Raw genomic sequence first — 26,619 nt, forward strand, 5'->3', positions numbered from 1 at the left:
TCAAGTGAATAATCTTATTGAGAAAATGTCCTGTTTTAGGTGCTGATGTTAATGCGACTCCAGTTCCTTCATCTCGTGATACTGCTCTTACAATAGCCGCTGATAAAGGTCATGTTAGATTTGTGGAATTGTTATTATGTCGCGGAGCACAGGTAGAAGTAAAGAACAAGAAAGGAAACTCGCCATTGTGGTTAGCAGCTAACGGAGGTCATCTACCAGTTGTAGAATTGTTATACAATGTTAGCGCCGATATTGATTCCCAAGATAATAGGAAAGTATCGTGTCTGATGGCGGCTTTTCGCAAAGGACACGTTAAAGTGGTTAAGTGGATGGTCCATCACGTCACCCAGTTCCCTAGCGACCAAGAAATGATGCGTTATATTGCAACCATTAGCGACAAAGAATTGCTCGAAAAATGTCATGAATGCGTTAAAATCATTAGGGCCGCTAAGGAAACTCAGGCAGCCCGCGCCAACAAGAATGCCTCTATTTTGTTGGAGGAGTTAGAGTCTGAACGTACCCGTGAAGAGTCCAAACGGCTGGCGGCCGCTAAGAGACGCGAACGCAAGAAAAAGAAACGTTTGGAGAAGAAAGAGCAACATAAGCGACTACTCGAAGAAAACAAGAAGAATGAGAATTATGACGGGAAAATGGAAAAGGTTGATGAAAAGGATGAAGCTGAGGATGCGGTTCCGGAACCAAGCCCGGCAGGTGGAAACGACAAGGAAGAGGGAGACAGCGGTATTGATGCAAATAGTCAAGGCAGTTGTTCTAGTAATGACATGAAGACGCCTAAAGAGAAGCGCAAAAATAAGAAAAACAAGAAGAATGCTGCCAGTGCTAAAAAAGAAGATTCATTGCCCAAAGTCAAGGCGGGCTCTAGTAAATCTTCTGATAGCCATGACTATTTCGAAAAAACCGATTTGAAGGAAAAGGAGGGAAAAGAATCTAAAATTCTGAAGAACATTTCGCGGAAGACCATACAGTATACAACGTTGTTCACGGACATGTTACGCCAAGGTAACATGGTGGTTACTAAGTCTCCTGCTGATCGAGATGATTTTGAAGCTACCGGAAATGAGACATATGTTACTCCATCAAAAGGTAAAAAGGAAGATACTCATAGACCGTCTCCAAAAATAGGGGCTAACACTAGCCCTAAACAGGCGGCGAAACGCGAAGACGGTTGGAAGGAGGTAGTACGGAAGTCTTCGGTACAAACCGTGTCCGAATCGGGAGCTAAGAAAGTTTCTGTACCATTGAATGCGATATCACGTGTGATTGGCCGTGGTGGTAGCAATATCAATGCGATTCGTCAACACACTGGAGCTCTCATCGAGGTAGAGAAACAGGGGAAGGGTCAGGGAGATCGAGCTATAACTATTCGAGGTCCACCTGAAGCTACACGCCAAGCTCATGCTCTCATTACGACTCTCATCAAAGATCCCGATGTGGACATTGCTTCCATGTTGTCCAAGACTCCCAAACCAGCTACTGTAACTACTACGCTTTGGGACAAAACACAGAGCGCCACAAAGAAAAATGCGGGCAAACTGGCTTCAGCAAGTCAAGGATCTGCAGGAACGGCTGCGGTTGCACACCCAAAAACCACTCCTGCATCCGCAAACTCATCTAGCAGCCGATTCACTCTTAGCTCTGCTCCTACTAAGTACCGCTCGGCTGCTCTAACTGTCACGACGCGAGTTACGGCCCCACGACTAGCCGCGCAGGCCGAGAAAAATGCGCAGGCTCAACAGCAGGCCAATTCGCGGACTCCATGTTCGTCTGCGGCTACAAGCAGACCGGTGCCATCCAAAATTATTACAACGTTGGCCAGTCAGACATTCGCCGCAAAACTCACGGAGACAGTGAGTGCAAGCCAAGCGACTAACAATAGCTCGTGTCAAGCGGCTGCAAATAGTAATGCTAAAGCTAGGTCCACCTTAACGGCACCTCCGTCGTTGGTAGGAGCAGCGCCAGTGTCGCCACAACCAGCTGCTGCAGCTCCATCTAATTTGCAAGGATCGCCAGTTAAGAGCTCACGACCACAGCCTACCGGATCAGCGCCACCAACTATGCAGCATTTCCAAAATTCATCATCTTCGTCTGGCAAAACTGTTCCGACGCAGTCTTCCGCGTTTGCGAGTACGTCACAAGCTAATCATGGATCATCTACAGAAAAAAGTAACTCAATGGTCACTTCGGTTGCTTCAAATATTTTACAGTCCACTCAACAGCAGCAAATCCTCCAAGAAGAGGCTATTTCACTTCCGACTTTGTCGTCTAACTCAGAATATACATTGTTCTATACAGGAGATTATTGGAATAAACGAGAGCAGGAATCAACAAAACTGTCTAATTTTGCTTCAGTTGCTAGTAGCGGGTCGGGACAGACTGCAACTCAGGCGAAATTTATTGATCAAGAACCACCACCTCAAGTGGATATCACTAAAGCTCCCGGATACCGAGGTGTGGCTATGTGTTCCCCTGTGTCGTCAAAAACCAGTAGCAACAGTACCACTCCCCCTAGCTTGTCGACTGGTACTTTTCCACTGTACCAGGAGGCCACTAAGCCACAAAATGCGCTGCCACCTATAGGTTCACGACCACAAGTGTCGTCTCAAAATAACCCTAATGATTATATGCCTTTCATTGACTTCAACAAAGCTCCTGCCTTGCAAGGTGGAATGCCACTCAACGTTGCCGCCCAACTACAAAACACTTTAAATCATATACAGGGCCTCAATTTCTCTCAAGCACAACCGCCTGTCAATATACAGCAGCCAGTTAGTATGTCTCGATTGAATCCTAAAGCTCCAGAATACCCAAGCTCTGTTTACAATTCAATGCCCAACAAGAGCGTTCCGCAAATATACAATGGCTACCAATTGAATATGCAAAACAATATGTTTCCGCAAAAAGGAGCGATGGACGGACATCCCTTTCATAGGGGAGGTGGGGGATCTGCTGGTTTGAGTAATTCTCAGAATCGATGGATCAACACACCAGAGCCACCCGTCAATCACGATCATCATCTCATAAGCTTAGCTGGTATGACTATTCAGAATCTTCAGGCCACGATGTATGACGGACTAGAAAATGGGGCAGAGTTGGTTCCGATGGGAAACAATTCCCCAAATATGTCACCAAACATAAGTGGACCTCAACATAATTTTCCTCCGGATCACGGTCATTTTGGAATGGAAGATCGTAAGCCACCACCGATTGGAACAGAGCGCGCGCGGAAGGCGTTCAGTAACCAAATGGACCAAGCCTGGGCCTTAAATGATAAACAGAAGTGGACTTCGGATTATGATAGACTTCCTTCAACTGCACTGTATTTGGATGATAATATAGATTTTTCAGTAAGTAACTACCGTCCACTGGTGTTAATGTATGTTCATATTTGTATATGTTTTTAGATGCAGAGACCTATGCAAATGGAAAACTATATGAATAATCCAGGTCCTTACTTCAATCAGCAGCATCCCAACTTAAGACAGAACACACATAGCGACTTTCCTGATATAAAATTAGATATGTCATGGGACGCGTGTGTTGCTCGTATTCCTCGCCCGATACCAGATCTACAGGACAAACATGTAGGTTGATTACATTTTTATCTTATCTTTTATTATTGTCAATTATTATTCTATTGTATCAAGTACCGGGAATTGATCGATAAAACATAAAATGTTAAGTATTTATCCAAGGTAGGCCCCTTCTGCAAACAGTTATTCCAAGAAATTTGTAAATCCATTCCTTTCAAATCATGTTTCCAGGCTTTTACAGGCGATAAGAAACACCAAAAGGGAAAATAATATATCTCCAAAAATATCCCATTTCAGACCGTTTCAATATCGTGGTTTCATTGCTTGCCACAAAAACAGAATTAAAAAATTTCTATGACTAGGTAGGAATTAGCAGGCAGGGTGTAGTGTACCACGAGCTGTTTAGATGGAAAGAAACAGTGGCCTATCAACGTCAATTAAATTGAATGACGTAATGTTGCAAAAAGGACCAGCAATAGTGATAAACAATAAACGCAAAGTCATCTTGTTGCAAAGGATACACTGGGAATTCTGCTGCACCTAGCGTACTCCATAGCATCATCCTATTACCACTTTTACAAATTGATGCAGCATGGCTTGACTGGCCTACAGCTTCGAACTTGGTCCCAAAAAGAATTTTAATAATCCTTTTTAAGTGGACTGTTATTTTTTATATTAGTTTTGGGTATTGATCATGACATAAAGTGTCTTATTTAAATAGTTGTTAATTGGTTTAATTATCTATTCACAACTTCTAATTATTTCTATTAATGTTTCAGGGATGGAACTCACAATGGAACAAATAACAACTATCACTGACATTAGAAGAAAACTATAAGCGTCGATTTTTAACTTAAGTCCAAACACGAAACCAAACAGAAGAAAACCCACTTCAGCTTCTATTCAATTTTTTTCAAGAAACAGTGTCCATTCACATATTGTAGAGGAATGGATATATCTAGTTCTAGTTCATTTGAATCAAGTTTACTTTTTCATGGTATCATTTTTTTTTCATTTGTAATGGTATAAGGCGAAGTCAAGGTAGCCGGTATAATACAAGGCAGCCGAGAAATTATAACGAAAAAAACATATATAGTCAAAAAAATAATAAAATAAAAATCGCTGTATGCATTTGATGTAAATAAAAAATTCAGATTATTCCCTAGTATATTTGCATGTTAATTTTTTCTTCGTTGGCCGACTTGATTGGATATCTTTCGAAAACAATTATCGCTCAGTTTAAGGTTATGTTAGGACAGAAGTTTGTTTCGTTCCGATGGGTCGGCAGTCACCCAGATAATGCCGCCTCGGCAGTTTTTCTTTCCGTGATCAATTTAGTCCCCATGTAATCTTAAACCATTAAAATACTGAGAAAGTCTGTGTATATGGGAAAAAAGACTAGTAACTTATTATTGACCTTATGATACTTGATTGTAAGCCAAACAAAAAATAAATTAAAACGAAATACCAAGCAAGCCGACTAAGTGTTCCGCTTATAGTTTTATCCGATTACTGATGGATTATTAACGAAGGAATAGGATTTCCTATGGAGAGGCTTCGATCGAGCCGAGATGCATCTGTTCATCGGCCGTTTCGTTGACTTGTTAGATTTGTGGGTATGGCTAACTAGTCTAGCGAACGTCTCGCTCTACCGCAAATACGCTCGTTCGCACGGAATTTCGGTAATAGAGTGTACAAGAGAATAGAGCTCTCGGCGCCAAGGGCTTGATATAATTTTGAAGTTAGACATTTAAATATGATATATAACTAAACTATAAAGATGTAAAACAGTAGTAGTTGCGCGTAAGTCGTACATATTGGTCCAGGGAATTTTTGGCATTAGGGACAGATTAATTAATTGTGATTGTTGTTCTCTAATCGAATATATTCTAATTTTTGTTTTGTTTCCTACCGCGATGCCCATAAACGGCATTCTCTTTGGAAAGGGCAAGGCGACCTGACGCCAGCACCCGTTATTATACTCTAGGGTTACTATTATAATACGATTATGTAATATTGCTTGTACATGAAGACTTAAATATATCTTTATGCACTGTACTATTTTTTATTTTTGCCCGACTTTTTAATTTAAAAGTTATGCTGTTATATAACGGTTAATTAGTCCTTATCATAAATAGAGTAGGGCAATCGATATTTTAAGAAATCTGACTTTATGTAATGTGACAAAAAAATTATATCAGGTACAAATTTAATTTATTACTACTGTTTTGTTGTTATCAGTTGCAAGAGTGGTGGAAATACTCATCAATATGTATTTTCCAAAGTTAAAGTCACACAAGTTCGTGTGTTTTGGTTCACTGCAATCGTCTGATTTCTTGGCCGCCATTCAGTGTTGTATTGCTTCCACTTGCTGTGATTTAGTATTCTTTTTCAATATTTCGTGGCGAAATATTCAACAACTTCGTAGGTCCATCTAGATAATTATGCATTTCTTCATTGATTACATAGCGATAAGCATTTGTAGTTAATTGAAGAACTTTGTTTTGGCAGTGCTGGACTACTAGCTCATTTGATGTCTTGTGTACCATAACTCTAAATAGGTTTTTTTATGGACTTCAACAAAATGTGACGAGTGATGTGATATATAATAAGGGTTGTTAGTTCAGTAAAGTAAAATAAAAATATCTTTAAACCCTGTGTGTCAAATACGTGTCGTAACTAAATGACAACCAATTGGCAATCTATACCATTTAGATTCGTTTATTAAGCGAAAGTACATGTCGTAGCTGGGTGTCACTTCAAGATTTAAATTGTATGTATAAACATACTTTATTTTCGGACTATTAAACAGATTTATCCGTTCTATATTTCTGTCAGTACATATTCAAATAGTGTAATTACAAAAGGCCATGTTTTGTTTTAATGAAATTTGATTATTAAAATCATTTATCAATCAGTTTAACTTTTTTTATTTAAAATTATTAATAATTTAATGCTAAATTATTGCTAATGTACTGTCTTATTTACATATCACATCTTACATTCATTTATTTTCCTGAATTATAATTTTCAGGTAAATGTTTTGGACCTGGGAATGTATCATATAAAGCTAATGGAGCAACTTTACATTATAAGTTGCCTATCGTCTTGTAACGGTTGCACTATCGCTATGGATAACCATATAATCAAATTGTTCATGTAGTTTAAATCATTAATTTTGAAATCATCGTCAGGCTGAGTTTGAGTTTCTCGATCAGTAGGATTTTGTAGCAGCGCAATTTAGGTTTCTTTGATTCAATTTTTTTTAAATAAGAAACAGTTATTCAGTTAATATAATTCTTCTTTAATCACTCATCAAAATTTTATAAACTGAATTAAATTGGCTAATCAATCACCGTACTATTTAGTAAACTATTATATATGTACTTTATGGTGGACTAAATGTTATTCCTAATAATTGTGGCTTTACTCTTGCAGATATGAATGATTCCCAAAAACGTTTTTCATAATCTATTAATTAATGAGAAATCAAATGTGTGCCAGAATTTCAGTTTTCGGAAACACCCTGATGTATTTATTCCATACTCAGTTTGCTTGTGTGTTGATGCAAGTATAACACATTAAGATCATATTAAGCATATCTAATGTAAGATGCAATTAATTTTTAAAAAAATGTAATAAACTAAAACTGGAAAATAATAGAAATAGATAATATAGTAAAGCATATTATATATTTTTACAGAATAACACCGTATTGTTATCAGTATTAAATACAGATACATAATGATTCAAAATTTTCATAGACACTTCTTAATGTGTACATAGACCGTATTCACAAGATTTTAAATATAAATATGAAAACAATAAAAAAAATTAAAAATACACATACTTTATTTTCTTACTTCTAGGTCTAATATGCTATTGAGAATCACTTGATGAGCTGCTACTGGAGTCTGTAGACATGACTTCAACATCTTCATTCTCTTGCTTATGATTTCTTGTATCCATTGCCACTGTTCCTTGGGCTACTGATATGTGCATTTCACCTGAAGGATGCCAAGCAAACTGATTTTGGTTTGAAGCAGGTATTTCTGCAAAATTCACTTTAAAAATAGTACAATTTTATATTTTACAAAATATACCACCAGGGTGTCCAGAACGATGCAAATCACTCATAGAATTTTGGTGTTGGAATAATGGTCCATTCATCGGATCATTTGCTCTTCCTAAAAGACCTAACCTCATTTCAATATCAGTTGGATAAGGCCTTCTTGGGTCTCCTTGTTGCCAAGTTAATGGAGCACAAATAGCATTTGATGCACTTATTCTAAAATTAATTCTTATTAATAAAATAATAATGAGGCTTATTCACTGACACACCTATGAGCAAATTTAATTAATTCCTCTGAAGAAACAGGTCTTTTTTTTGCTTTTGCAATACTTTGTAATTTTTGATTAGCTTGATAAATTGCTGTAGAAAGAATCTGTTCAGCCTCCTTTAATTGTTTCTGTAAGTGATTAATATCTTGATCCTGACGTTCTACTTCAGCTTTTAGAATATCCATTTTTTTATTTATTTGTCCCTAAAATTTCGAGAACAGTGTCAATATATAAATGTAATAAGGTTGAATTAAAAACTAAAAAAAAGCTTACCTGTTCCTTTGCTAGATTTAACGTTTCTTTTAATTCATTATCTTTTGCTACCAAAAGTTCTGTAAGTTGAGCGTATTCTGGGCCAGAGAGTTTGTTAGCCTTAGGAGCTATAGCATTTTCTATGATTTCCCTACAAAATTAGGAAAAGTTGATTGATATATTTTATAAATAAAACTAAAGTTATATTACTTTGCTATTAGTTCGATATCATCAATGATATACAATAATTTTTCCTTGGTACTTATTTGCGACATTATCGTTACCGTTTGAGATTTATTCGGTCTGGTATGTTTACGAGAGCTGTCAATATTTATTAACCTTAGTTTATTATGACAGGGATGTCAAAAAATATATATATTCTTCTTCATATTTGTTTCCCGTTATATCGATATTTTTGTAGACGGAAATTTTTTGGAGGAAATTCATATCATAAATCCTTAAAACTATCTTAAACTATTTTAATATTGCCACATATTTCAGTTATTATAAAAATATCGATATTTTTTATCCATATCATATTAAATTCATACGATACATCTTCTTCTTTTAAAGATCTATCCATATTTTTTTCAAACATATATGGGGTATATCCGCCCTTAATTTTAAAGGAATTGTAAAAATTTCGCTATACAAAAAATTTCGATATATATTTTTTGGACACAATTTGGACAAATTTTTTAAAATATGGAAATAACGATAATTTTCTGGTCGGCCGACACCCCTAATACTCGGATTTAATAAGGACATTCTGATGTATTAGGGATGCTAAGAAATATCGATAGGTAAAGAAAATATCGATATTTTTAACCGACATTTTTTTGACTGATATAAAGATATTTTTGCAGATATTTTTCGATATTTTTTCAAAAAAAAATGAAATATATTTCTTAAACATTATGTGAAACTATATATTTATTTTTAATAAACTTTTTGATTTGGTAAGTAATTTTATGGGTTTAGTGTATTTTGGCACTTAATTTCAATATTTTTTTTCTTCGATATATCGATATTTTTCTCGGCTGCCCATACTTCTATTATGTATGTTCAATTACTGTTAAATTTTGAAATATTATGTGCTATTACTCAACAAGTCATTATGTTTGAACTATTTTTGTCAAATGATATTGCCATCTATTAAATCTTATATAGAACACTATATACCAACTCTAATAAGTTTTCTGTTTTATAAACGGGTGATTCTCGTTGTAAGTTAATTTATAAATCTCTAAAGTTAATATTTTTTTCACAGTTTGTTAAGATTAGCTAGATATGTACGTAATATCTAGCCGGCTTGGAATATTGCCGACGTATTGAGATTAAGTAACAATAGAATAGAATCGCAAGGACTTTGCTTTCTCTACGATGGATATTTAGTTCAACAGAAGATATCTTTTCGTTAAGCACTTGACGTTGCAACATGATAATTTATCGTTCAAGTATGGCAATTGCTTGTAAAAACCTTCAATTTATGTCTGACTGTCCATACATATGGTTAGATCGCATGCAGCTGTTTTCATAAAGTCATAAAAATTCGAAAAGGTGGTAGATGTTGGTGGGAATTACACAGCGGATTATGTTCGTGGTTTTGTGTAGCGAAAAGGTGGAAATGAAACAATAAACGCCGATGACAGAAAATAAAGAAATAATTTTATGTTATTATTTAGTTTTTTTATTTTCCCAGAATTTTGTATTTTATGTTCATAATAAAGTTAGGTAATGTCAAACATTTATATACTATTTGTTGTAATTGGTAAATAATTGTTTACCATATTTCGATTGTACCCTGCAATCGTTTAACAGCCGCTGAATATGTTATTGCTATAAATTAATATAATTAAAGTTCTGACCCCCAAATAATATCCTAAACGAATATAACCTTTATTGTTGTAAAGAACGCTAATTTCAGATTTATATTAAAGATGTTTGCTTTTAAACTTAACCATCAACAAATTACAATGCCGTAACATTTTTTACGCTTGCCAGATGACCATATGTCATTAACTATCAATTTTTAAACGAACATTTTAGATAATAAGTTACTCAATCATAAGTTAGCAAAATATCTTAAAATAGTACAAACAAGGCATGATTGCTGTAATACATTGACATAAATGACATAAATAGATTTTGTTGTCAACGAGATTCTTTAAGAGATTTTCATACTTTTTTTCGTACTTGGGACTGTCAGAGTATATCTGTAATTTGGATAATTTTTATGCAGCTATCAACATGTAACATAACCATTTCCGTTCTTATTTTAAGATTATTTGTTAGTGTTGCGATTCATCTAGTATCAAAAAAACCTTTTTATTTACAAACATGTGTTTAATTATTGCCGTAAATTTTATATTGTATTATCTAATTAATAACATATTACAAGCAAGTTGGTATTGACATAAATAAATGCGATCTGTTTGAAGCGTGTCGACGAGGCATAGTCAACAAAACCAGTTTCAAAGCCATCCAAAGACCGAACAACAACAAAAAAAAGTAATGTCTTCCTGTTCGTCTCTTTTGGCATGGGGAATTCCCGTGATTTCATAGCTTAGTGGACAGCAGATTTCCCTGACCTGACGATATAGCCTAACCAGTTACGAATAAATAGAATAAACTTGGTAAGGCGTTCTCTTCATTAAAATTGTTACAATGGGGTCAACATACATCTAGATGTACTGGTATATAATTATAAATAAATAAGTGGGCAATATGTTATTAAATAGTACGGTTTGTGATTATATTTGGGTAATTTTGTAAAGTAATTAAGATAATATATATACTTAGATAATGTTGAGTTGATATTACTCAACAAATAATTGTATATGCATAGAGTTCTTTGTTTTTTTTGCGATAGCAATAGTGCCGCTGGTTAGATGCTTTTAAAATATATTTTAAAACCTGTGTGAATATCACACAGCTCACCACTTTTTAGGCCACCGATTCATTTTAAACTTAACATTAAACAAACAATAAAGGTTAATTATATTTTGTTTCTTTGTTTTTTTTCGATCTCAATAATTAATAAAAACCAATTACTACAGGAAATATTTATTATTCTTACAGCAGATAACTGACTTTTTAATAAATAATAAAATAAATATAATTGTATAGTTTATTCATAGACTAATAGTAAGAAAATTCAATAGGAGTTTCGGTACGTCCAATATCTAGATGGAGTTAGAATCACCCATTCAAGTAATTTGATTGGTAAGCTTAAAACTCCACTTTGCTTTTAGTCTGTTCAATAAGGCAGTGAACTCGCGTCATCTGAATTGATGGTGTAAAAACGTTACAATGTTACCGTTCTGAGTTTTACTTCACTTTGGATTTTATATACAACAAAATTCTAATCTAAATAAAATAATTATACAAAAGACTATTATCAAATATAATTTATTTTAACATTATATTACATCTAATGTATATATTATGGAAGGATTTACAATAATTAATTATACAGTCTTAACAGGTCAATTGAAGTCCCCGGCCTACCATAGTAAAACACATTTTTTTGACAAAATTAGCTTTTTTTATTCAACTTAATGCCCCTCAAGGGTGATACACTGATTATAACGATCTTCCCACTTTTCGATACCATTTTTGTAGTACGATTTGCCCTTTGCTTCAAAATGGGCCTCAGTTTCGGTGATCACCACTTCTTTTGACGAGAATTTCTTCCCAGCGAGCATTCTTTTGAGATCTGGGAACAGGAAATAGTCGCTGGGGGCCAGATTTGGAGAATACGGGTGAGGAAGCAATTAGAAGCCCAATTCATGGATTTTTGACACGATGCATTGTCTTGGTGAAGCAGAACATTCTTTTTCTTCAATTGCTGTCGTTTTTCGGCGATTTCGTCCTTCAAACGGTCCAATAACGCTATGTAATAGTCGCTGTTGATGGTCCTTTTTTTTTCAAGGTATTCAATGCAAATTATTCTATGCGCACTCCAAAATACAGACGCCATAACCTTGCCAGCCGACTGTCAAGTTTTCCCACGTTTTCGAGCGGGTTCATCGTATGCAATCCACTCGGATGATTATCAATTGGATTTCGGAGTGAAATGATGGAGCCATGTTTCATCTATTGTCACATATCGACGCAAAAACTCGGGATCATCTTCAAACACTGCTCCGAATCGTCAACTCATCATTGTTTTTGGGTCAAAAGTGAGATGATTTCTAATTTGTCTAAGACATGTTTACGATTTCACCATTTATCAATTACTTCCTCTGTATGTCTTATCGAGTTCATCCAAACCGAAGGTGTGATGGTTGACAATGCTTTTGAATTGAATGCTATTGTAACTTTTACCTTTTTCCATCAATTTTTGTTATCTTTACACTTTCTTTTGTTATTACCAAGAGTGGAACAATGAACCATTTTGAAATATTCAAGTTTCATTAATATACACAAATTAAAATAGTTTATCTTCCTTGGTCTTATTTTATGCCTTTACAAAATTAATTCTTTTTAAGGTAATATATCGAAGTTCCATTAAACCACTCCGAGGGTTATCTTTACACCATTTAAACTCTATGCCCTGTAAGAGTGTATGAAAGGATGTCTTACATCCCTCAAAAAGCTGCATGTCACTCTTTTATGTATACTTTCCAGACAGACAATTTTCTCTAAAATAATTTTATTAAATTATGTTCATTGTTATTTGTTTTTATACATTTGGTATATTTGGTCTCGAATACAGCCAATATCAAGATGGTCAAGATTCGTCACCCACTTTGTATGTAGACGGGTTTTCTTGGGTGAATTTAACGTATTATTCTTCATTTTGTAAGCGATATTATTCACGGTACCCACACTAATATTTAGCGCCGCAGCAACCCGCCAAAAACATGTTCAATAAAATTGTAGGGACTTATATTATTTAATATCATCAATAATTACCTCTATTATTTTATTTAGATTAGAATTTTGTTGTATATCAAAGCCAAACTGAACTAAAACTCAGAGTTGATGCGGCAACATTGCAATGTTTCGACGTCATAAATATCCATGACGCATTATTAAAAATTTTTGAATAGTCTATATACTACCTATATACTAATATTACTAATATTATACTAATGAACTAATGATTAATGATTTAATCACGCACTTCTCTAAGTAAAGCCAATGAAAATGGCGTCCAAAATACTAACAAACGCACCATAGATACGAAATAAACCAATCAAATGCCTTCGTGGCTCTTGGCATAGCTATTTAAATAAGTAATGAGTTCAAAGCAGTGACACTAGATATTGGAGATCGCGAAACATTACTCTAAAATTGCCTATAAAGTTAAATCTCAATGTTCTCTATGATTTCATTACTTACCTTTAACAGCTTAGATATTATGAAAATGATAATAGATAGCTTTCTACTTTTTATTTTCATTAACCTCCGTTGATCTCTAAATATAAAATTCGATGTTTTTGACGTTTCTCTACATAAAATAATAATTTTCCGTATATTAAGCATATATAAGAGTTAACGAGTTATTATACATATAAAAATTATATTTATGGACCGCTCAGTACTGTATTTCCGACACTCATTACTCTTGTTCATTGATTGAAAGAAATTTGCAGCCGAAGTCCAGCAAATGCCTTTGAAATGAGATACTACTCCATCACATCTCAATTGTCAGTTTTGTTTTCAATAATTCAGAAGTGTCGATTTTGATGTCAATGGTGTAGACAGGCCTAAGCCTCTTGGACTCAGCTCAGATGAACCAATTCTTTATAAGCAATGGGAAAGGTGCAAAGGGAGGGAAAATATTTACCGCATGAATTGGTATAATAGGTCAACTGACAAGTCCCCGGCCTGACACATAGATGGCGTTACAAGAATTAAATCCATATGTTTTTTTAGTTAGCCCTCAAAAGATGCGTGTACAAATTTGACAGCTATCGGATCATTAGTTTGTGAATTAGAGCATTTTGAGTGAAGCAACTTTTGTTATTGTGAAAAAAAAATGGATGAAAAGAAATTTTGCGTGTTGATTAAATATTGCTTTTTGAAAAGAAAAAATACAGTTGAAGCAAAAAATTGCCTTGATGCCGAGTTTTCGGACACTGCCCCAGGAAAATCAACCATTAAGGATTGCTATGCTAAGTTTAGACGTGGTGAAATGAACGCAGACGCCCAAAAGAGGTTGTTACCGACGAAAACATTAAAAAAATCCACAAAATGATTTTGAAAGACCGTAAATTGAAATTGAATGAAATAGCAGACACTCTAAATATATTAGCTGAACGTGTACAGCATATCATTCACGAATATTTGGGTATGAGAAAGCTCTGTGCAAAGTGGGTGCCGCGCGAGCTTACTTTTGACCAAAAACAATGACGAGTTGATGATACGGAGCAGTGTTTGAAGATCAAGCGCAATAAACCCGAGGTTTTGCATCGATATGTGATAATGGATGAAACATGGCTGCATCATTTCACTCCGAAGTCCAATCGACAGTCATCCGACTGGACTACACACGATGAACCCGCTCTAAAGCGTGGGAAAACGCAACAGTCGGCTGGCAAGGTTATTGCGTCTGTATTTTGGGATGCGCATGGAGTAATTTTCATTGTCTACCTTGAAAAAGGAAGAACCATCAACAGCTACTATTACATAGCATTATTGGACCGTTTTAAGGACGAAATCACCGAAAGTGGCCGCATTTGAAAAAAAAGAAAATGCTGCTTCACCAAGACAATGCACCGTGTCACAAGTCAGTGAAAAAGATGGCAATAATCCATGAATTGGGCAATTGCTTCCTCATCTATAGTATTTTCCAGATGTGGCCCCCAGCGACTATTTCCTGTTCTCAGATCTCAAAAGAATGCTCGCTGGGAAGACATTTTTGTCGAATGAAGAAGTGATCGCCGAAACTGAGGCCTATTTTTACGCAAAGGACAAATAGTACTACAAAAATGGTATCGAAAAGTTGGAGGGACGCTATAATCAGTGTATCACCCTTGAAGGTAATTATGTTGAATAAAAAAAATAATTTTGCCAAGAAAATGTGTTTTACTATGGTAGACCGGAGACTTTTCAATTGACCTGTTATGGAAATTGTGAGTTCTAATCAGTACCATTTAGAAATAATTATGGCAACATTTGATTTCGTTTTTGCTGTTAAACTCTTCGAAGCCTTGTTAACTCAAATTCAATCCATTTCAAAAAATACATGTTCTTGCTTATTTGCGAAAGCATCGTTAGACATAATCAAATCCATGACTCCATCAACAGCGATGGTCCTTCCCTTTTCAATGTAGTCAATGAAAATTACTCCAAAAATTTATTACTATAAACCGGTAAAGGTACTTTTACCGCTTTGCTTGTTTTAATAACTTTCAAATCTCTGCTTATTACTAATATACAGACAGAACAGATTTCGTCTCTAATCACTTACTTACGAACAGGAACGAGACAAAGAGGCCCCCTTTTGCCAGTAAAATTCGATGGAGTGGTAAGATAGTAATATTGATAAATATTTATTTGCTGTAGGTTTTATTAATATATTTTTTAGCGTGCTGCAGATGCATTAAATATTAGTACCAACACGGTCACTAAAATCTCTCAAAAAATGAAAAATATAATATTCAATTCACCGAAAAGAACCCGTCCTCATACGAAGCAGGTGACGAATCAAGTACCGCTTGATGTTAGCTCTATCATATATTAAATATATTAAATGTATAAAAGCAGTGAGAAGTTTTTTCATTATAAACATAATTTAATTCAATTATATCACAGGGAACTGTTAATTTGAAAAGTATCGAAGAGGTTTAATGGAAATTCCAGAGATTGATTTTAAGAATACAGTTTTTAAAAGGGTATCATATAATCAGGGAAAACTTATTATTTCAATTTATATATTTAGATGAGACATGGATGACCCAATGGTCATGGCATGATGATAACAAAAATAGTGTTAAGGCAACAAAATTTGATGGAAAAAGGTGAACGTTGGAATTGAACAATTCAGTAGGTTTTATTTGTTATAATATTTATTAATAATTCATTGCAGATATATTGTTCTTCATGCCGGAAACAGGAATGGTTAATGACATCTTCGGTTTGGATGAACTCGATCAGATACCTTGAAGAAGAAACTGTTAAAGATTTATGTACACAGATATGTGTATATTTGTTCACAATAAACATGAGCATTTGATTAAAATATACGAGGAGAGATAGAATACCAGTTGTTTTACTCTGTGGCAAATGCGTGAGGGAGAATTCAGCAATGAAACCTAGTTTTATCAAAAAAGATGTATACAGGTAGTAATAGAATAAACTAAGGAGAAATACAGTGATATCAAAATGTCTTTACAACACTGTACCGAAGGAAACAACAACTAAGATATACAATTATTATTTACGTGAATTAGGCGTCCCATAAATATAATAAAACACGACCGTAATTTACAAACTATTATAAGTGTATAATTAATTGTAGTTTTAAATCCTTCGATAATATATGTATTAGATGTACTATAATGTTATAATAAATTATATTTGATAATAGTATTTTTCATTAGTTATTTTATTTAGATTAGAATTTTGTTGTATGTCAAAGTCAAAATGAAGTAAACCTCGTAGTTGATACGGCAACATTGCGACGTTTTGACGTAATCAATTCAGACGGCGTTAGTTCACTGTTTTATTGAACGGAGTATATGTGCTATTACATTTGTTTTTCATATTAGCTGTTTTCTTATATTCAGCCATCAAAATTATAAAATTTTTGTGTCAATTCTAAATTTCTATATAGTTTCTTTACCAACAGCAGATGATGTTTAAATATTCCTTTTACTTTTTCCAATATTTTCTCACTATCCTTAAAATCTTAAAATTTATTGTTTTGTTTATAACCGTTATCAATAACTTTTGGACTAATCTACTAACTAGATGAATTTGCCCTAGTTGAACTCGATGTTATACAGCCGAAAGGCCAATTCTTAAGTATTGCATCATACATGGATGCTTCATGTTTCAAGTTGCGTCATAATTATGACATGACAAATACAATGAGCGAATCACTGGGACAGCAGAATCTTGTAGCGACGATCTTGAATAATTCAACTTTTGTAATGATATAAGAGACTCATTGTCATGTATAGGACTATAAACTACAAAATACTAAAATCCTACATTACAGCCAGAATGTTTAGAGTTAAACAAGAAGAAGCTTACTCTACAATAAAAGAAGCTAAAGCAGGTGTACCACAAAGAAGTGTACTGGGGCCAATGCTTTATCTACTCTATATTTGTGATATACCATAAATAGAGAATATTATGATGGATATATTTGCTGATGATACTGCGATTATAACTGTCGGAGACAATAGTGAAGAAGCTACATGAAAATTACATGTACATTACAGGCAAGTGACAATATAAATAATTAGACACAAGCTTGGAAAATAAAAATTAAGGAAAGTAAATCTGTGCATGTGCAGTTCACCTACAATTAGACCATACAAGCACCAATAACGTTAAATAATTATATCATTCCATATAGCAACAACGCTAAATATCTTGGAATGAATCTTGATATAAAACTTTGCTGGAAGGAACATATAAAGAAGAAAATAACTGGAATTAAAATATAGGAAAATGCATTGGCTAATTGGAAGAAAATTACAATTATCAGTACATAATAAATTGATAATATATAAGCAAATACTGAAACCTATATGGACATACGGAGTTCAATTATGTGGATGTTCTTCAACGAGTACTATAAACAAAATACTAATTTTTCCGAACAAAGTCCTGAGAAGTATTGTGTACAGTAGAAGTATTTAGATACCCACAGTCAGTCAAGAAATCAAGAGAATTGCAAGGGGGCATGAGGAAAGACTCAATTGTCATGAGAATATTGAAGTATTGCAACTTTTGGATATCCCCAGAGCAGGACACAGATCTTGTGTAGTGAGGTGCATATAATAAAAAATACAGCAGTGACATGTATTAGCATTACTTCACCAGAGACTGCGGTAGGGCCGATGGGTCCTCCTAATTATATACCTAGATTTAAGTTATCATAAAAACAAATTGTAGGTTACTCGGAGACGACAAACAAAAACTAAAAGTAACAATGTAACAATTAAAATTTTAAAAAAAATTATAGGACTAATAAAAATGTTGCGAAACTTTTACTATTCTTTGGATTTATTCGCAAATTTGGGCAAAGAGATGAGAGGCAGTCTTATTTTAGAATTTCCCTCATTACGACTGACCGACAAAAAAGAACGAGCGTTGTCAGGCAGTCTAGATCCTTTATATTTTTAATTTAATTATAGTATAATTCATTAATTTTTTCTCTTTTCCATATCCTTTGTCTAAATCAATTTTAGCTCATTGCAATTCTAGCTCATTGGGTCCTCTTGAAGGACGGACCTTTTTAACGGATTTTGCAAATAGTCAAATTCTTTACAATTAAAGGAATTTTTAGAGTAATTTCATCCAATAATTCTTTAAACCTTGTTATTCCCCATTTATTGCCAGCTCTGGTTCTTGTTAAGCTCTCTTTTTTTTTCGGGATTGTTGAACTAAGCGTCCTCACCAACAATACAAAGTAACACTCAATTTTCCGGATGACAAGGTACAAGGTACCAAAATGCTCCAATATCTGCCATTTCTGTTAAATAAGGTTGCTTTCCTGCCTATATTGGAGAATACCTTCCTTTACTCTTTAGTGTGACTGCCATTGCAGCCCTTTTATTTACATTAGCACTAGCGATTTACAGACACAACGATTACAGACGCTAATTTCAATTTGCCTTTATGAATGCGAAAGTGAATCAAGGCGATGGTTTGTCTAGGTCTTCTCAACTCGACCTCTCGAACCTGAATTTTTCATATGATGCTTCCTGGCTGCATTGTAACGTGGTGGACATATAATCTTATCCTGAGAGAACATTATATTTTCTAATAATCTTCCTATTAACGAATTTACAAATGTTCAAATGTGAAATAACCAAGATTCGGTGTACGGCGGCGGTGGTAAAAACGTCCCAAAAAAGGAGATTCTATGCAAAATAAAAAACATATAAATTGGCAATACGTGATCAACACTAACCGTTGATCAACACTCTCCAAGTTGAAAAATTTATCCAAGCAGGTCAAATTGTTCTTCTACTGCTGATGTTACTATTCCTTCTCATCAAAAAAGCCGGCGCGTTATCTTACCCCATTAAATGCCTCCTATATAAGATGCCAATTTGATTTTTCGTTTTTTTAAGGGTGTACTTAGCAATAAGGCCAACACGTTTTCTCTCTCTGTCAAATGTCGCCAATACAAGATGCTAATTCGTTTAATACCCATGTTTAGGATTTTGTTTGAGACATATTTACAAAACACTGTAGCGTTCGGTTTTTTCGTCGTATTGACGCTGCGGATCGGTTGGGTAGACCATCCTTGATCGGGCCCTGTATCACATATACTGATTTAAGAATGTAAGGAATGATATCGAGAAATTCGTACCTTTGAATCTGCAGAAGTACATCTGGAAGCGTTTTGTTCATTTTCTGTTGAGATGCTGCCTAGACTGAACGTTTACCGATTAGTGACACTTTCCTGAAGGGAGTGTAATAATGAGATTGAGAATTCAGGACAACTTTTGGACCCGAGCAGATGAGAAGTATTCTTAATTAAATTTGATGCTCTGAATTTACAGATTTAATTCGTCCATTAAAATTCTATGGTTCTAGTTATCGAGTTTATGCATGGTGGCAGCACTGACATCAGCTGACGACGTTGCATTAAATGTCATTTGGAACTTGTTTTTGTGCCGTGATTGCGCTTCAGAAAGTGTGAAAATGCAGAGACAACGTTACATTCGTGGATGCTATATGCATCGTAAATGTGGAAAAATTATGCACAAACAAATGCACTCAAGGATGTTTATTTGCAGATCGTTAATTTTACTATAGTAAACACAGACAAGCCATGGGTATCAAAATTGTTTTTTTAACACATGCAGAAGGAAGCTGTATAAGTGGTCACTTGGTCTTGTCTACTTTTCATTTTCTGTGCCAACGTTATGGATGGAGTGAATAGAAAAATCATGTAGATAGTTGCTACTTTTGTCCGATGAATGTCGTCGGTATAAATGAAAATAAAATAGTACAGTATACATAGACTAACGTATCATCAATGTTGAAACCAGTTCCATATCAGCAATTCGTTACCGGCGAGCAACGAAGGCGATTTCGTTATGGAAGAAAATCATTTAATTTAGCAAAGTGAACTGTATATTTTGATTCGCAATTTAAATTTACCAAAATAAAAGTTGTTTGCATCACGGGTGTAGGAGTGGCTCTAAAATCCAAGTCACTATATACAGAAATGTGTTTCGGCAATGATATCAAAGGTTTATTTGACGTGATGATTACACCATATCATTGAAATTGTGTTTGTTTATAGATAGTTCTGGCTCTACTCCATGTTAGAAATGAAAAACTATTCATTCTGATTGTACAAAATAAGGTATGTTACGAATAATCCGTATAGTTTTGGCCAAAATAAAATAAAACGAGTATTAATGGATAATTTGTTGCGATCTAAGGGTTAAGAATTAAATTAATTGTACATATTCATTACAGGTAATAGGACTATTGGTTGAGATGAAAAATGAATTCACTAAATGTTGCTGATTTTTGTATCTGTGTGACAGCCGTGTAGTTGCTCATTATTATGTGAGAAGGGTCTGACCGAGTGGTACCATTATGAGCCAGTCAAACAAAGATTGTCTTCTGTACCACTTCCGAACCCACAGGATGTTTCACTGCTATCTATTTACATTAAACTTGGCCTTATTAAAAACTTTCTAAAAGTTCTCAATCACGAAGAATCGGCTTCTCTGTACTTAAATAAGTTGTTTTCAAAACTGTCATACGCAAAAATTAAAGAACAACAAAAGTTCACAACTTTCGGTAACCACAATTCACCGGATTAAAAGCACGTAACATAATCGAAAATTTGTTGCAAAATTACGGCTAGATTGGAGCTAGAATGTCCCTTAAAATACATTTCTGCATTTAAATTTTGATTTTCCCCACAAAACATCGGGGAAAGACAGGAAAACATGAACGATGAGCAGGGAGAGAGGCTAATGCAGACCCTAATGCGTGAAACAGATCCCAAGCAATATGAACGACTCAGTTCAATCCCTTTTCATTTCTGATTTATACTTTTGTAATTCAATAAAGGGCCGTTAATGGTCAAAGATAATAAAATAATGAACTTATTGAATATTTCGAAAACTAAAATCAATTTCAAAAAACACTGTCTAAAATTGCAAAGAACAATTTATTTTAAATTTTAATTATGTTCCTGAGTTGGAAAATTGTTCTTTAACTTCTTTATTTTAACATTTCTGAATATTTAAAATATATTTTTAAGCAAGATGGTAATTATTTGGCATCTATGAACATGCTATTAAACCCTCTATTCGAACGATATTCCTTTATAAAGGCATTCAGGGTTTTCGTACTTTCGCAAACCTGTGAAATATTTTTTTTTGTCTGGAAGATCTGGAGAATTTTGGTAACAATATCAACTTTATTAAGTATTTTGTACCACAAAACTAACATATAGTCTATCCAAAGTACATACGTCGTCTAAATTTGTGACGTCAAAACATCGCAATGTAGCCGTATCAACTCTGAGTTTTAGTTCAGTTTGGTTTTGCCATACAACCAAATTCTAAACTAAATAAAATAATTAAACATATTAAAATATTGTTATAAAATATAATTTTTTAAATATATTTACATTGAGCTCTCTCCCATTACACCTATGAGATAGAGGTCTAGGTGCGTTTTTTGTATCCCCTGGAGGCCCAATCCACCTAATTAACAATTGTATATCCTAGTAATATATTTTATTTTCATTAGAGCCTTATTTACCTTTTACGCTTAGTTCTTGTTTCCTTCGGTACAGTGTTTCCTTGTAAAGACATTTTGATATCACTGTATTTCTCCTTCGTTTGTTCTGTTAATACCTGCATGTATATTTCTTGATAGAACTAGATTTAATCACTGCATTCTTCTTAACGCATTTGACATATCTGTAAAACAGTAACTACTGTCTCTCTCTCTAGACACATTTTAACCAAATGCTCATGTATATTCAGAGTAATTACACACTGCGCACAAAAATCTTTTACAATCTACAATAACATTTCCTATAGTTATCATATCATCATATCATATCACTCTCATCATCACCCACGTCTTAGAAATTGGCAGCATTGAATCATATCATATTCAGAAAGTTTCATTCAAGTGAATAACTGAGCTGTTAATTTCCAATTTATATAACATTTGTTCACAATTTCATCATTTGTCAATGTCTTCTTCAATATGTGTGATCGAGTTCATCCAAATCGAAGGTGTTATTAACCATTCCTGTTTCCAACATGAACTACAATTTATGTGTATTATTAATAAATGTTATGACTAATAAAACCTAATCAATTATTATTCCAACGTTTATCCTTTTCCATCAACTTTTGTTATCATAATATTATTTTGATTAACATTTTACCATGAGGGACCGTTGGGTATATTTGTACCATTCTAAAATATTCATGTCTCATCTAAATACATAAACTGAAATAATAAGTCTGCCCTCATTTTATTATTTGCTTATAAAAATTGTATTATTTTAAAAGTAATATCCGGAAGTTTCATTAGACCTCCTCGATACTTTTCAGACTAACACTTTCGTTTGAAATAATTGTATTAAGTTATGTTTGTATTGCAAAACTACTCTTTTTATGCATTTCGTATATTTAAACTCTGATAGAGCTAACATCAAGCTGGTCTTGATAATATTTTTTATTTTTTGAGATGTTTCAATGACCGTAACCTAATAATCAGTGCAGCTGCAACACGCTAAAAATATTTTCAATAAAAATCGCAGCAAATTAATTTTACTGGAAGGAGGAGACCTCCATTATCTCGTTACTGTTGAAAGTAACTGATTAGAGATGCATTCTGTTCTGTCTGGCTTCGGAATTTTCAGTCAGTAATAATAAGCAGCAATTTTGAAATTTATCAGAATAAGCAAAGCATTAAAATAATGTTTGCCAGTTTATTATATATCTCTTATCACTATTGTTTTAAAAAATTTTGCATACGTTTGACAACCTTATGACTTTGACAGGCCAGTTCGGCTAAACGTTCGTACTTATTAAACAGCATTGTGTCTCTTTTTAACTAGAATAAAATGAAAAGGAAAATATTGTCTGATTCTAAAACATATTTACAAATTGCGGTAGGTAATATATTAAACATCCTGACGACTTATGTACAAAGTAACTTTAGATAGACTGTATACATAAACTTATAATTTTCAATTTTCTTAGCTAGATGAATAATCAAATGTTTTGTACTGCTTGGATGTTAGGATATTTATACTAAATATATAGGGTTTTACAATATGGTTATAACAAAGTTCAAACTGTGGTTACAGTAAGGTACCAATATTTCTCGTGAATTAATGTCTAAAATTATTTTTTGTTCACCTTGATGTTTACCTATCATTACTCGAATCATGGACACATCCCTGCCCACGTATGTTATAAATGTCTAAATTATGTCCATATTCCAAGTTTTGAGTAAAAATTTGGTTAAACCTTCACCTGTTGTATTACTTACAGGACGAAATGTTAAAAATAATATTCAACACCAAACAATGAATGGTAGATGGCAAGTAATAAAACTTCACCACTGGTATTGATAAATAATTTTAATAATGTTTGATTTTATGTAAAGTTGTAATACATTCTCGAAAAATGTTAAATTTAACTAGTTCTTTTCTTGTTGTTTGGCATATTTTTCCAAAAATGTTACCTTTTTTATTTATGTTTTATATTTTTTATCTATAATTGTCTGTTTTCTTTTATATTTTTTTCAATCTTTCAGGTTCAAATGTCCTGTTCAGTTTTTTTATTTGTTATGTGTTTTATTACTGTTTGTCCATTCTTTCGCTAAATTCATTTGTATGATCCATTTTACTTTGGTTTTACTTGTATTGTATTAATTTGTAGATTTTAATTAAGTTTTCATTCAGATAGTCTCTTTTCTTCTTCTTCTAAGATTCTGTAAAAAAAAACAAATCTCGGCGAAATAAATTAAGGCGAAAGCTTTGAACAATATGAATACCTTTTTAATGGAATGTGGTCCAGATGAAAGGTTTAGCAACATGCTCGTAGATACCAAAGTAATGAAAGATTTGACCTGTTATCTCCTCAATATGATGTTTTAAATTTTTTGTGGAATTTTCAAAAGTACTCTGATCAAGATCGATTTAATCCTTGTACAAAGTGTTAACCGACCAAGACAGCAAAAAGGGATAGACTGAAAAGAACTTTTACATGAATTACAATTTATGCAAAATTGTGAAAAAATATAACATCATAGTACAATCACTAATTATATTATGATAAATAATTCAATTCACATTCATTCCCAAACATTACTACTGTATATAGGTGTAGCATATATGTTATAATAGGTAAGCATTGATACTGTTAAGTGCTAAGTTGCTGCGGGTTTTATTGGACATATTTTTAGCGAGTTGCAGCTGCACTAAATATTAGTATGGGCATATTCACCAAAATATCTTAGAAAAAAGAAAAACGATATAATCTTGGTTTCAACAAGATGAAACCGTCTGAAATACGAAGCGGGTGACGAATAAAGATCACCTTGATGTAGCTCTGTCCGAGTTCAAATTCATGAAATGTATAAAACAGTGAGTAGTTTTTTCAATATAAACATAATTTAATACAATTTTTTTGGAGGAAATTATTAGGGCAGAAGTATCCACAGAAAACTTTGAGATATACATCTCTTTAAGGGATGTAGTACATCCCTTTATATCTTCTTGTGTAATCTAGGATTCAAATGGTGTAAAGATAACACACGAAGAAGACTAATGGAAATTCCAGACATGTTTTTAAAATAATCTAATTTTTAAAAGCATATAATAAAATCAAGGAAGACTTGTTATTTCTATTTGGGTATTTAGATGAGATATTTCAGAATATTCACAGACATTTCAGATATTTCAGAACGGGAGATTGGACCACTCATGGCAAGACAATAATAAAAATAGTGTAAAGAAAACAAAAGTTGATAAAAAAGATAAACGCTTGATAATAATAGATTAGGTTTTGTTAGTCAAAACATTTATTAATAATTCATTGCAGATATATTATTCTTTATTCTGGAAACAGAAAAGGAAACAAACATCTTCTGGAACTTATTTTTTTCGTGATTTGACAACATAAATAGCATTGACAAAGGATATAATAAGGTATGGCTTGGATTACATAAATTAAATTTTAAAGAAACCACGCTAAAAAGTGAACCATTTCGTATTGTAACTCGGTAAATATAAATGAAATGTTTAATTGCGTTTTATGTAATTTACTTTTTTAGAAATGTGCCTGGAACAAGATAAAGGTTTGAATATTATGGCCACAGAGTATTACATCTTCCTCCCTTTCACTGCATGTTCAATCCAATCGAATTGATATGGGGTGTGGCAAAGAATTATTACAACAGATATGCAGGTCGAGACGATATACAACTACTGGATATGTGGAAAGAAGCATTGTTTATAATAACACTTTCGGTTTAGCTGAACTCGATCAGACACACTGAAGAAGAAATTGCTAAATAGTGAACTTGAATAGTAATTCTGAAAGTGACAGTGATTGAATTAATCTTTCTGGATATGGGATTATCATTCAATACTGACAATTAGAAAGATATGACGATAAAACTGGAAACAACTAAATGTATAGAGTAATAGAACAAACTAAGGCGAAATAAAGTGATAGCAAACATGAATTTAAGAAGGAAACAACAACTGAACGTAAAAGGTAAATATGATGTCTAGTGAAAGACAAATAAATTATTAGGATATACAATTGTTAATTAGGTGGGCTAGATTCCAGGGCATACCACTACATAAAAAATGCGCCTAGAGCTCTATCTCATGGTGGTGTGGAAAAGAGTTGAATGTAAATATAATGATACACAATCCTAACCTACAAATTATTATAACTGTATAATTAAATGTAGTTTAAGTCCTTCGATAACATATGTTAAGTTAAAGTTAAATAAGTTATATATGATAACCTATCTGTTTCATTATTTTATATAGATTAGAATGTTTGCTATATGTCAAATCCAAAATGAAGTAAAACTCAGAGTTGATGCGGCAACATTGCGATATTTTGACGTTATCAATTTAGATGGCGTAAGTTCACTGTTTTATTGACCGTGCTATACGTGATCGTTGTCCCGCCCAGTACCGACATTGGCTTTTGTTTGGATGGAAAAATTATTTTGACAATAAAACAAATACTATAAAATGTCTAGGACATAAAAACAAATCCTGGAACCCTATAGCAGCACCACCTACCGGGTCCGG

General features: G+C 33.6%; 2 protein-coding genes across 20 annotated transcripts in view; one reads left to right on the plus strand and one right to left on the minus strand.

Moving 5' to 3' along the window:
- The window catches only part of mask (multiple ankyrin repeats single KH domain), a 31,944-nt gene extending 26,335 nt beyond the window's left edge, over window positions 1–5,609 (plus strand). For all 19 annotated transcript variants that reach the window (XM_076402075.1, XM_076402076.1, XM_076402083.1 and 16 more), the window contains 3 exons: window positions 40–3,365; window positions 3,423–3,602; window positions 4,331–5,609. In XM_076402075.1, coding sequence (XP_076258190.1) covers window positions 40–3,365; window positions 3,423–3,602; window positions 4,331–4,357 — 3,533 coding nt within the window. In that variant the 3' untranslated portion in view covers window positions 4,358–5,609. The remainder of the gene's footprint in view (window positions 1–39; window positions 3,366–3,422; window positions 3,603–4,330) is intronic.
- Window positions 5,610–7,226: 1,617 nt separating this feature from the next.
- On the minus strand, window positions 7,227–8,506 carry MED4 (Mediator complex subunit 4). The gene is made up of 5 exons (XM_076402093.1): window positions 8,355–8,506; window positions 8,166–8,295; window positions 7,893–8,095; window positions 7,655–7,839; window positions 7,227–7,603 (listed from the first exon to the last, which is right to left on the minus strand). The coding sequence occupies exons 1-5, from the start codon at window positions 8,417–8,419 to the stop codon at window positions 7,431–7,433; spliced, it is 756 nt and encodes a 251-aa protein (XP_076258208.1). The 5' UTR covers window positions 8,420–8,506; the 3' UTR covers window positions 7,227–7,430.
- Window positions 8,507–26,619: the final 18,113 nt, after the last annotated feature.

This window comes from Rhynchophorus ferrugineus, unplaced genomic scaffold, assembly GCF_030347505.1.
Source record: "Rhynchophorus ferrugineus isolate W39M unplaced genomic scaffold, kcgeb_rfMv2 rfM4, whole genome shotgun sequence".
NCBI classification, from domain to species: Eukaryota; Metazoa; Arthropoda; class Insecta; order Coleoptera; family Curculionidae; genus Rhynchophorus; species Rhynchophorus ferrugineus.